The sequence below is a fragment of the Cardiocondyla obscurior genome, linkage group LG07 (assembly GCF_019399895.1).
Source record: "Cardiocondyla obscurior isolate alpha-2009 linkage group LG07, Cobs3.1, whole genome shotgun sequence".
In the NCBI taxonomy this organism is placed as follows: domain Eukaryota; kingdom Metazoa; phylum Arthropoda; class Insecta; order Hymenoptera; family Formicidae; genus Cardiocondyla; species Cardiocondyla obscurior.
The window spans coordinates 2,263,548-2,276,606 of NC_091870.1; the positions used below are offsets into that span (position 1 = coordinate 2,263,548).

Consider the following 13,059-nt stretch of genomic DNA (forward strand, 5'->3'; position numbering starts at 1 on the left):
TAAACGCTTTCGCGTAGTCGTTGTCGATTATTACACCGAGGATGCATTCGTCTCTACGAGCTTGCGGGCTTCTAAAACGACTTTGTCACGTGCGTAACTTTCACGTTTAATTTTCATTACTATTATTTGAAAAATAATAATTAATTTCATGAGAAAGAGCTCTGTACATTAATGAACGTAGCCACGTTTTCAGCACCTTGGACATCGCCTCCTTATATCATATACGTATAAAACGAATAGACTGAAAAAATTCTAAGAAATACTTTTAGCGAAATTTTGATCTCCCGAAATAGTAAATCGCTTTCGAAAGGTTTGCAGATTCGTCCCCAATTTTATCATCGCAAATACCTCTTTTCGTTCGTTTTAATTTCAATACAAGTTGCCCATACTAATTATTCTTCTGTTAAAAATAAAATAAAATAAGAAAAGAAAAAATTGCCATGAATAGACGAGAGTGCACAAAGACGTAGGAAAGAAAGCAGCTTGGAGAGACCAGTTTTCAATTGCGGGGAGATCGTAATTGCGTAAAGCGGATTCCTGGCTTTCTTCAAATTCACCCCTTTCTTCGCAGATTTCGAGTCCACGAGGTTTAATATAATAATCGAGAGATCCTCTCTCCTTTTACGCCCGCAACCGCGAGGGCTGCCGGCGACTATTCTATCCTATTAGCGTCCTCCGGATTACTAGTTCTGCTGTTTGCTGGCCTCGTGCGGTAGCACGACGCGCTTGGTGAGACCCGGCGGCACGTCGTAGCTCTGAGATCCGTGATCGTCGTCGCGGTCCAGGGTCGACATCAGGCTCCTCGACGGACTCGCCGAGAGCAGGCATTCGTGAACGAAGCTGCACACGGTGTTCACGTAAACCTCGCGGTAGGTCGTGTAGTGCTTGACGTGCGGTGAGTTGGTGAACAGGACCAGCTGCACCCGCACACCCCTCTCAGCCCGACGGCTCGCAAACTTCTCGACGTCCTGACATCGAGACAGAATCCCTCTTATAACAAGATTCCTCTCATTGAGTCTAGGATATTAGTAACGACAATATACACCGGAATTAATTATATTAAAAAAAAAAGTTGAGCTTTTAAATATCCTCTTTTTTATGTACGGTTCGTTTTTGGTGCCGAGGGCATTATTTTTAATTACCGCCGATTGATACGGAGCTAACGAATGGACGGGGCACTTACAGACGCCGGGATTAGAGTGTCACTGTTTGAGTACAGGAACAACTGAGGCCAAGAGTAGGCTTCCTCGGCGAGGGCGATCGGGTTCGTTTGAATAGGCGCTCTGCTGAAAGCCTGTGCAATTACCTGACGATCATAAATCGATATATGAAATGTGATGCGGTTTGTCATTCTGCGCGATAGATACGTTACGAAACTTGCGACGAGATCGTGTCGGGCACGTTTTATATCCGCTACGTTCGCGAGACAATGTAAATTTTAGAGCTCCGACCGTCATCGTGCGTTTACCTCAAAGAACCAAAGTACGGAGAGGAAAAACGTGATGACGAACGACATCGGGAGATTCGTGAGGGGATGACCGCCGATAATTGCACTGATCGCTTTAAAAAGTACCGTTAATCTTCTCTCACCGGGCGCGCTGTCGAATATCACCCCCTTGACCTAAAAGTTTTAATTAGACATTCTCATATATCGTCAGAAAGCGCTTCTTATCTACAGCTATCTATTTTTATCACATATATATTTATGAGTAAACTATTAATTAATAAAAAAAACTAATTTTACAATTTTATACTTTATGCAAAATAAAAAAAAATATAAAAAAGAAATCTAAGAGACGTAATTATTTTCGTCACGTTAAGTTCTTTACCTTGAACGGCGTGTTGGCCCTCTGCATGGCAAGGCTGACGTGCTGATAAAGAAACGCACCGCCGTTGCTGAAAACGTGGAAAAATATCGGATGCTCGTCCAGCCGCTTGTCCGTGATCACCTGCAGCAGCCGTTTGCCGATGTGAGGCATCTTGTCCCGGCGCCAGAACAGGCACTCCACCGGTGCCGTGTAACGCAACGTTATGCAGCTGCGAGGGCACAACGATCAACCGGGGATTAATTCCTGAATTAATTACGTCGCAAGTGCCATTACCGGACGACGCTGATTTCTACTCGCGATCGAATCCTGAGCGCGCGCGTCCCGCGCCTGTTCGTACTCGCAAAAATATCACGAAAATAAAACACGCAGCTGTGTCTACGATCCCACGTATCTCCGGTTACCATATTAGAAGAATCGCGCATAGCGATTACGAATATAATCCCGTCTCGGATTTTATCGCGCTTCACAAGTAAAATAAGAACCTCGTAAAAATTTCGTGGTGTCGCGAGGAGTCGAGGCGACTTCCTCCTGGTACTCTTTCGTAAATCCGCTCTCGCGGTTACTGCGTCATTTGCGAAATGCGCACCCGGTGCGCACGCGAGCGAGCTCGTAGAACTTCGGAACCGACAGGCACTTTTAACAACGCGGGATCTCAGCCTGCCGTGGAGTCGAACGAATATCAGGTGGACAGCGCGCGGTACCAAGTACACGCGTGGGTCGGCGGTCCGGAATACCTCTTTTCCTCGTAGATCGAGCTATATTTCGCCAGGTATCGGTCCTGACAGCCGGCCCATCCTAGCAGGATCACGACCGGCCGCTTGTCCTCCTCGTACACGAACACGAACTCCTCCCGTTGATCCTGTTCGGCTGTGGTCAACGTCGGGTCCTTCGGGGACGGCGGAAACGACGGGAACATGATGTAATAATCCAGATCTTCCTGGTCGGTCATCTTGCCCGATTGCCGTGCCTCCTGTTTCACGAGGACGATAAAGGGGTGGTAGATAGAGAAAGAGAGAGAGAGAGAGAGAGAGAGACAAAGATGGGGTGAAAGAGGGACGGAGAGACAGGACAGAGGGAGAGAATGCGCGGCCTCGGGGGTGAGGCGGCGGAGCCAGGCATGAACTAGCCTCACCGGGATGGTGACTTCTACTCGGCTTAAACTCGGGCTTGCGTCGTTCGAAACGCGCGAATGCGCCGGGAAATCGATATCCAAGGGAGTTACAGAAGCTAGGTCGAGTCGATTGCGCATGTAACCTACCAGGACGCGCGTATGCATATGCAGGGAATTGCACACGCACGTCACTGTCATTTTCCTACCCTTGCCTTGACAGTAAGAAACTGGTCCCACCGCGTTTTGATGTCAAGATGTCGCGAAAGAAAAATTTATATTTAAAAAGACGTGTAAACAAAATCGTAAATAATAGTAGAGTTAAAAAGAAAGAAAGAAAGAAAGAAAGAAGGGAAAGAACGACGAGTTAAAGAAGAAAGAAAAATTTTATTTATTGAATTTTATAAATCGAGTTGCGATCGACTCGTCGATCGATTAAAGCTTCCCAGTTTCATTCGAAGAGTCGAGGGACTTCATCTTTCGCTCGTAAAAGTCGTAGATCGAAAGAAGGTGATCTGCGGAGTATATTTCTCTCATGGTAAAAGACCACCCCCGCGTTTTTTTTTATATTTTTTTTTTCGATCCATCTCCGCGGATCTTTTCTGATTTCAAGCGAGTGGCGCCGACCACGGCTGGCGAGCGAGGTTACACGACGGTATGCCATCGAGCAGGCGCTTTGCTGGACCGCTCGCAGCATCCGGGAGCTGCGCGCGAGTCTCTAGTAACGCGCGGGACCAAATTGAAGCGAACGAGAAAGAGGGAAAGAGAAAGCGAATCCAAGGAGGGAGAGAGGAGGCGCGTTTCTGATCGCGAAACTCGAAATCTAACGAGGAGACACTCAGAGCCACGCGAGCGACCGCGCGACACGGTACGAGTATTTGGATGCCGATGTGAGCAACATCACGTTATGTGCATCGTAAAACGTGCGAGCCACGCGAGGCTCGCTTGTGCCGTTTTGTTTCTCGTGACGATTGTTCTGCCGCTCGGTGAGTGTAACTTTGGTTTTTTTTTTTTTTTATTTTTTTAATTCTAGATTACTTAATATAAAAATATTTTTAATTTTTTTTTTTTTATTTGGTTTGAATATTGGAGTATTATATGTTAGAGTAATATTTAGATTATTATGAGAGTAAAATTTAGTTTAAATTTTTAGTTGATATATAATTCAATATAAAATAACGTGTTTCGGTAATGCATGAATAATTGACATGAATATTTAATATTTATTAAATAATCTTTGCTCGATATTTTACGTCGTTATTGACCTGTTTAATAAAATTTATCCAATAAACAGTTATTAAATTGAATAGCTTTTAATTACATATATGTACATTTATAATTATAAGTATTTTTAGTCGTTTTATAGAATTAAATTATTAATTTTGTCTCTTTTAGTAATAATTAGTTAAAATGTTATTATGAAAATTACTTAAATTACTATAAATTACATTAATTATGAACTTATTGCCTAATATATAACTATAATTAGGTGCAAATTAATTATCGAATAACTATATATTAATTGTAATAATAGTTATTCAATAAATATGTCTTTAAAAAATTTCATATAAATATGCATATCTATATAGAAATAATAAAATTGTTTTCGTCGTTGCTGCAGACATTTTTTTACAAACAATAATCAATTCAATGATCAATCTATGAAGAATGCAAGCTAATTCAATCTTGAGCACGTCAGCCTCTGTCTGCGTTTTAATTTATATGGCGCGCCCGAAGAATAGAGAATAAAAAAAAGCGAAAAAAAAGATTAAAAAAAAAAAACGGGGATACGTCCACGTCTCGTGCGGCCGAGATAAAGCTTAAAAACCGAGACGAGACGTTTGCCTCGTAATTTAAGAAGAGATGGGGCTATGAATAAAGAACATTTAAGAGACCGCAATAATATGCAAATTTCCGTCTCGTGGTTTTTAAAACCGCGTTACGGGTTCTCGCTCGAAATTAGCCGGCTGGGATTTTCGTTTCTAATTGCCTTATTTCGTTGTGCGCGCTGTTTTGCAGAAAATTCACGAGAATTATCACGTCGCCGGGCTGTTGTTGATCAATTATCGCCCGCGCAGTGGCGCGAGTCAACGATAAATCGTACGTTTCGAAGGCGGCGAATTGTTTTCGGCGTAAAGGCGAAGGCTCGCGGGGCAAGGAAGGACCTTTTCACAGAGATTTCTTCTCTCCGCGACCGGATGGAGAAGAATGACATATAATGGAGCGACTATTTCACATTAAATCCTTTTGTACTTTCGTTCTTTAAAGCCTCCCCCAAGAATATGCTTTTCATATGCATTTTTCCCCGTCCGCGCGCTCCGCCCGCGGAATGAAGAGGAACGGCGTAATAGAGTGGCTATCTTACATTAAATCCTTTCGTACTTTCATTCCTTAAAGCGCGAAGAATATGCCTGTTATACCACACCTCTTCCGCCCGATGGCTCATATCTTAAAAGTGAAAAATATCCCCGCTACATCACCGTGGAGAAATTTCCTCGACGCGGACGCGACGGCAGAAACTCCATTCCGACCGCGGTCTTTCCGTCTACGAAATCGCGCCGGCGGACTCGAGGCGCGGTCTGTTAATTTTCACGATGCATTGTGGACCGTGCAATCACAATGAAATGCCTCGGCTCTCACCCACCCCCGGTGTCTTTCTATGCGATGTAATTAGTTTTGCCGCCGGACGCGTATTAGCAGATTTACGAATTAACATTAAGTGGGTTCGTTCTCTTTCGCTCTGTTTTTGTCCCTCTGGCTCTTTATGTGTGTGATCCACTTAAAAAGGGGAGAAAGGGAGAAAGGGGAGGATAAAAAAAAAAAAACAATAAGTGCAGTCCAATCTAACTTCGCCACTTAACTCGTTTACGATTTATGCGGTTGTTCGCGCGGTTAGGTACATTCGCACGTAATTACGTCGTTGCATATTCTCCGCGCGGAGAACAGGATTAACAAAATGGCGCAAGATTTACGAGGGATGTAACGCATGCAGCACTGTTTCTACTGTACTTTTTACTCATTTTGCCGCGGCCCGCTTACGGCTTAAGTGGAGTAATATCGTTCATAAATATCGCAGGAACGTTACATAAAACTTCAAAATGCATTTGAGAAAGATCCGAATATATAGAGCGTGGCTGAAACACATCCGTGTTTTCGTGCTGCTGAAAAATATGCAGCGACGGCTGCAGCGTTTTATTATTTGATTAGAATTATAGTAAACGCGTAAGCGAGACCGCCGCCGGTCCATCCCCGCCCTGAGACAGAAGCGGAGGATACGCTTTTAGAACCGCGTAATTCGTAATCGTACATATTAATAACGCCGGGGGATCTATAATTCAAAGTTATGACATAACGTAATCGGCACGTAATCGGTTTTTCTCATATTCGTCTCCGTAGGCAGCCGCCAAACGCTCAATGAATTATTCCCGCCGAAGGGTCGAGCTTAGTGCATAATGTGGAATAATTATAAGAAGCGCCCTGCGCCGGGTTATTTTTCATCGATCGCCGGGAATATTCTTTGGGGAGGGATTATTTATCCTTTTGCAAGGTAGAAGAGAAAGAGAGAGAGAGAAAAAAAAAAAAGGAAGAAAGGAGCACGGGAGAAAAAAAGATGACATCCTATTGGCCGAGCTCCGGCGCTCCCGGAAATTCATTTCGTTCGATTGACGATGCAACATTACCGGAGGTAATCTCGTCGTCCCCAGCGTCGTGTGTCGTGAGCGAAAATTGACAAGGGATCAACGACGAGGCCACGCTCCGCGCATCAGTGCGGCGCGAACTGATGGTGGAATTCCCCTGTGACGTCGGGCTTATCGCAGGTGAACGATAAGCGGTTTGCCAGGTGTCGCCGGGAAATTCCGAGCAGGCAGCTCTCCCAAAGACCCCCCGCGTTACGCCGAGTTATTCAAAGCGCACGTGAGATTATGCGAGGCCCGATTCGAAATTATTCCGTCCGTTTTCTAACCCGCTGTACGCGCGCGGGGAAAATCGCTCAAAAATTGATCGTCCCCCTTGGACGCGAAATTCAGATTCGCTTTCCCGGCGGCGATGCGAAACGGGCCGACCGGGGAGGGAAGGATATCGTCCACGGGTTGCCGGAGAATCCGCGTTCGGAATTCGTATGGCCGGGCGTGCGGAGCGGCTTTTTGCACCACGGGCTCGGTCCCCCGAAAATCCGTATATGTAACTTTAAAGGTGATGACCCGTGAATATTACAGATGCGGAATGTCGCGCTGGGAACGGCCCCCGCGTTGTACGTGCAGCGCGAGCAACGGCAAATGAAAAATAGCCGGCCGCGCGCGCGTGACGGTGCCGCCCCGTTCACCGAAATGTACTCATTTATTCACGCCTGTGCGCTGGCATAATGTGTCATACATTATGTTATTCTTGCCCGGGGTAATGTGAAAATAAACGTGAAACATTCAAACGCCCCCGATTGCTGATTTAGGCGGCGCGCGCTAGTTGAGCTTTAAACCAGTTGCCTCTAAAACCGCAATATTTGTAGTTACCGGGTGCGAATACGTAAACAGGTTAATATGTAACGGAGAACGCGCCACGGTTCTTTCGTGCATTTCGTTATTTTATATGCACTTCGCCCAGGTGATAACGAAAATCAGAAAGCAGCGCGGGTTTACTTTTCGTGGAATAAAAAAAAAAGAAGAAAAATGTGTTATACGAGACGTCGCGTTTAACGCCGATTGAATTTAATTAAACTTTCGCGACAGAGTCATTCTGGTCGGCCGCTTATTACGATGGAGAAACGAACGAATTACTCTCCGCCTAAGGCGAAGCTTAGTTACTCGCTTTAATTGTTTCTCGAGTTAGAATAGTTCTCTTCATCTCGCCTTTGTCTCGCGCCCGCGCGTTGTACATATTTTCGTTCCTTTATATTTCTCCGATAACGCGCCGAAAAGTTAACGGAACAAGGCTCGCGAAATATCAATTGCAAATCGAGGAATATATGTATATAAATTTTCCTTACAATTGCACTAAATCGATTACCGTCCTGGATCCTCGTGGAACTTAAATTTTTGATAATTTACATCAGAATTTAAATTAAAATTCAATTTATTTATTTTATTTTAAACATCACCGCGATGGAAAATGCATCCGAATGAGAAATATGGATATGCAAGCGTCAGAGTTTTCCATACAAATTTTAGTATTAACATTATAATTCATGAGTAAACATGAGATAAGCTGATATATATATATTTACGCACACATGTATAAACGTGGATACTCAAAAATACTTTAAAGCGAAGTTGGAATTTTCTATTAAAGAAATAATAACGATCTTGCTCCCACAGATTAATAATTCGATAAGAGATACGCCGTTCAATGATATTTATCTTATCCGACCTGTGTTATTTGGCCCGTGGAGAGTTGTCTTCTATACGTATACTTAATCAGAGTAACGATATCGTATCTCGAATCTAGTAACGAGCAGTGCCTTGTAAAATATACGGATCTGAATTGCTGCGTGAATTTGTATAAGCGAAGAATGTACTGTATCGGTAGACAATCCCATGATAAATGCAGTATATTATCGAGCGCAGGTTGCATCAACACGATCAGCCGATTTTTAGCGCAATATTTTAAAACGCAAACTAGAATTATTTCAAACAACGCGCATTCTATTTTTTTTTTCTTTATCTTTTTTTTTTACTCGAGTGGAAATTTATCTAGCTAATCTGATTTTGCAGCTAGTGATTAGATCGCGCGGATTAAATATATTTCTTAATTAGTAATCAGCTTGGTACTCGCTATAAATTATAAGAAAGTATTTCTTATTAAGTGACTGTCTTCATAAAATAAAATTGTCATTTAAAAAAAAAGAAACAAGATCTGTCTAGCATCGGTCGTCTTGTCACTGTCTAGCGCGGATCGTGTTTCTAGATAGATATCTAAACGTTTTTTTCGCCGCGTACCTTGTTTACTGTTGTTGAGCTGACCTTACGCAAGGCTCGCTCGACTGCCGAAATCGGCGGGCAAACCGGTTCTCGCCGTTCATTGCCCACGCGTCCTCCACTTTGCGAGCTTGGATTCTTGGAACGCGAAGACTGCCGGCCGATGTAAACACACGCACGTACTCACACTACCGTGATAGTCGCAAATTCTGCAGTCGAGCGTTGCGTAAGATCAATTCGCGCAATAGACTAGTACGCGGCGAAAAACGTTTGGACATCAAGCTTTTCTAACTCGTAATTAACTCGTAATAAGACAGTTTTCCTAAACAGCCACGAGATGAACCACGAATCGGCCAGTTAATTATTAAATAACGATGAGAATCGATTTCCACTTGAATAATTAATATCTTTTTAACAAAGTCTTCAACGTTATTCAAAACGTTATATTTTTCAGAGAATATATTATTGCGTTTCAAGTTAAATTGTGCGTTGCATGTCCGGTAAGTTTACTACGAAAATCAAATTACAAAAGTTCGATCTTGGAGATATTATATTTTTGCGTCTACGTGCATTTGCTCGAGTGAATTTCGCTTTCCGTGCGCGAAGAGGGAGAGCTTATCTTCCCTCTGGTGGCTCTGAGGCACCTCTTGAGCGAGTGCTTGCATTCGTTAACGATTTCAGATACAGCGGTAACAACGGAGAAAGTCGATTATCGCTGGATTATACCAATTGCCACTTGATATCGCCTAGATTAGAGTCAAGCATGCTTCTCTCGACGAGCTTTCTTCGGCAACGACGAAAGGGGGAAAATGCGGCCTGGGGTTCCGCCTCTTCGCGAATCGAGAGGCTCATAAAAGTTTCGAGTATAATCTACCGTGGAACTTTAACCCGGGGCATCTCGTAGGCGTCCCTTCGTTAACGCGAGGGAAATCCATATTACACCGCCGGGCGTGAAAGAAAAATCGGGACATAATTATACCCAGACGAGAGATGTTTTATCGCGTGAAATTGCTCTTCGGCTGTGCGGGCGATTGCACCGATAAAAGACTCGCGGAGCGCTTCTTCGGAATCGTCGGCGCCGGTCGTGCTCCAGAAACGTCGGTGAAAATTTAAAAGACGCTCCTCGCAGTTCGAACGTCGGAAGAACATCCTCCGAGAAATTAAGATACTTCTCGCTCGGCTCCTTTCGAGACCGTCTTCGCTCCCGCGGCACTTCCGCCACCGTCGCTCACTCTCATCAACTCGATTTTATCGCCATCTTCGCGCATTAAAGAATTTCCATATCGACGGCACGGGGAAGAGAGGGGTAGAGAAGGGGGAGGGGAAAAGCGGGAGCGGGTTTGCTCGGCGGAGCGAAATGACGGGCGGGAACCGATGACTTCCGCGGTTACCGCGTGGCGGCAGCTTCCATTGCAGTAACAGTCGAAGTTTCTGGCCGAACTCGCGGCGCAAGTGTGCCGCCGGTTGCGCGAGGTCCCGACAAACTTCACAATAGAACTTCCGCATTTTCGCCTCGCTGGGCTGCATCGCCCGCGGGCGGAGAGATGCAGTCGCGGGAAGAACGGGCTCCCCTTTACTCTCGGCTTTCTTCCCCGGGTGTATCCCTCCTCCCCCCCTCGGCTGTCTCCATCCACCGGCAATCGGAACCCGAGCTTAAGATCTTCCTCGTGTTTACAGGGCTCTGCCAAAATGCCGGGGCGCGAGGTACGTCCGGAGATAGGGCGGCGTCGGGACGTTCCGGCGACGCGGGCTCGCACACTTTGGGAACTCATCGGCAGTACAGGTAAAGTATCGGCGGCGTATCGGCCCGATCTCCCCGGAGCAGTAAAAGCTATCGCCTTTCGCCGGATCGACTCTTCTTACTGGATGCAACGGGATGCGGGAAACGCGAGAGAGACTCCTTCCACCGAGGAGCCTCTCGGCGAGTGGAAGCATCCAGCGGCGTTTTCTCCTTTCTTTTTCCCGATTATTCGCGATGCCATATGCTTTGTCGTATTGAACTACGTTTCCCCCCTCCTCTCCTGGATATATCGGATATCACAGGAGGATCTTTAATAGAATTGCACCGTAATTATTGCGCGGGATCACAAAGACTTATCGAAATGGCGGTGGCGTCGAAGAAGCGTCGCTTTAAAACGTCATCGATTTAATCGACAACGCAATGTTAAAGACGGAATGTATAGAAAAAGATTCTATTTTACTAATATTATTTCTTTTCCTTTTTTTTTTTTTAATATAAGCTATTTTTTATAAACAATTCATATTTAGATTTACTTTACGCTTTTTTGTACACAAAATATTTTATATTTTTAAGGAGATAAAACCGTACAAATCAACGTAAACGTGAAACTGCCTCGGATCCTTTTTAAAAATAAATTCGCAACTTAAACGGCCCTTCCTTTTCCCGAGATGCAAAAATTGCGTGAGACGGTCCCCTTTGTTCTCCCGATAATTTATTTAGTGGATTAAGCAAGCGTCTTTTAGATCCTTTGTTTTTTACGGGGAGCAAAGATGGTTAGAACTGTTGTTATCCGCCAGCCGGGACGCATCTTTTGAGGGAATGGAAGTTCTCGAGGAAAACAGAAGGACGCTCTCGTCGCGAGGCATTATCAAGGAACCGGGGGAGACGGAAGCGGAAGCGAAAGCGGAGGCCCGCGGCGATGAGCGCGGGGACAAACACCTCCTTTTGTCAGAAAATGGTGCGAAAATTCCGCCTCGGCGAAACGTAAATGTCAGTGAGTAAAATCGTTCTCTCCCTAATATTAACGGGAAACGTATATATTCCCCGGCAAGTCGGACAGGGCGAAGAAACGGTTCGCAGGGGGGTGAAATAAAATATATATATTTCGTTCTAAGCGAGTCACATTATACCGAAGATTTTTCTCGTCGATGTGAACACATTATTTCCGTCGCGTCGCGTTTAACTTTGAACGCCGTATATTCGCGCATTCGAGTTCTGATTGTTATTTCGTGGGTTTACCGTCCGGGTGTCTGTTCGGCAGCAACTTTGAGCAAGCAGCAAGAGGGTAACTTTGGTAGCCGGACGCGCAAAAAGCGCCGCAGGGGTAAGGAGAGTCCGGCGGATCCTGCAGGAGTCAAGGATCGCGCGCACGAGATCGCCGAGGACAGTCGCGAGAACGAGATAACGGGCAAGCGGGATCGATCGTCGCGGAGGAGGAGCGACGCTCTATCGAAGTTACGGCCGAAGAATCGGGAGGCGCGGAAGTCCCGCGCGGAACGACGGAAGCGGAAAAAAAACGAGCGGAAGGAACGAGTCGGCGGGAAGGACGCGCGGCGGAACAACAGGCGGCAGGACGCCGGACGGCGATCGAAGCGCAAAAGGAAGACGCACGACGGCCTGAACGAGCGTATCCTTGAGAATCTTGACCTAGCCGGGGCCAACGCGTCCGAGTCGACTGTCGAGAGCTGGCCGAACGTCGGTCCAGATCGCGCTTCTTTAACAGAGGCCGCCGATACGACGACGTCGTCGACGCTCGAGACGTCGAGGAGGCTGATAAGAACGACGCCGCGTCGCGGCGCTTACGCGGTCGACACCGTGGAACGGGAGTTCTCCAAGCAGCTCGAAATGGAGATCTCCAAGTCCGCCCTGAAGGACTCCTCGATTTTAGACGACGGTATATTCGATACCACCCCGAGAAAATCGACCGGACGGAACTCGGAGCGAGGCGGAACCAACGGGAAAGGTGCAGGCAATATCGTCCCCGTGTCCGAGGGCAAGACCGATTTCAGGAGCACGCGCTACGACGCCGAGAAAATGCTCGGCTACTCGAGGACCGCGGAGGACCTGCCGATTCTGGATCTGGAGAACGAGGTGCTGGAGAGGACCCTGAAGGACTACAACGCTTACATGACGTCGCGGCTGAAGCCGTTGTCGCTGCCGCGCTACGACAAGTTACCGATCCGTCGCACTTCCGGCACTCATCCGCCGAGGAAGCCGATAATTAATTCCGAGGAAAGCGCCGGGGAGACCGGCGACGGAAACGCGGATCTGACAGGCACGACGCAGGACGACAGCGTCACGAAAGGGGACTTATCTTGCATAAACGGGACGTTCCTGCCGGCGCCTCTATCTCGCCACGCGCTGATCAAATATGTAAAGTAAGTACTCTCCTACCTTCTATCATCCATAATTCAATGCTCGGTATTAATCCCGGTGTCAACGATTTACGCGAGCACTATAGCGCGATTGCTG

General features: G+C 46.2%; 2 protein-coding genes across 5 annotated transcripts in view; one reads left to right on the top strand and one right to left on the bottom strand.

Moving 5' to 3' along the window:
• Positions 1-13,059, bottom strand: part of LOC139104103 (transmembrane protein 53) — a 16,008-nt gene continuing 2,949 nt past the window's right edge. The window contains exons 2-6 of one of the 3 annotated variants that reach the window (XM_070659334.1): positions 2,564-2,799; positions 1,830-2,037; positions 1,469-1,621; positions 1,184-1,306; positions 1-968 (exon numbers count right to left, since the gene is read on the bottom strand). In XM_070659334.1, the coding sequence (XP_070515435.1) occupies positions 684-968; positions 1,184-1,306; positions 1,469-1,621; positions 1,830-2,037; positions 2,564-2,778 (984 nt within the window). In that variant the 5' untranslated portion in view covers positions 2,779-2,799 and the 3' untranslated portion in view covers positions 1-683. Of the gene's footprint in view, positions 969-1,183; positions 1,307-1,468; positions 1,622-1,829; positions 2,038-2,563; positions 3,181-13,059 lie in introns of those variants that run through there. The other 2 variants (XM_070659333.1, XM_070659332.1) reach the window with 2 other exon arrangements.
• LOC139104093 (uncharacterized) overlaps positions 3,796-13,059 on the top strand; it is a 27,300-nt gene continuing 18,036 nt past the window's right edge. For both annotated transcript variants that reach the window (XM_070659310.1, XM_070659309.1), the window contains exons 1-4: positions 3,796-3,923; positions 10,524-10,629; positions 11,385-11,581; positions 11,849-12,965. In XM_070659310.1, the coding sequence (XP_070515411.1) occupies positions 3,845-3,923; positions 10,524-10,629; positions 11,385-11,581; positions 11,849-12,965 (1,499 nt within the window). In that variant the 5' untranslated portion in view covers positions 3,796-3,844. The remainder of the gene's footprint in view (positions 3,924-10,523; positions 10,630-11,384; positions 11,582-11,848; positions 12,966-13,059) is intronic.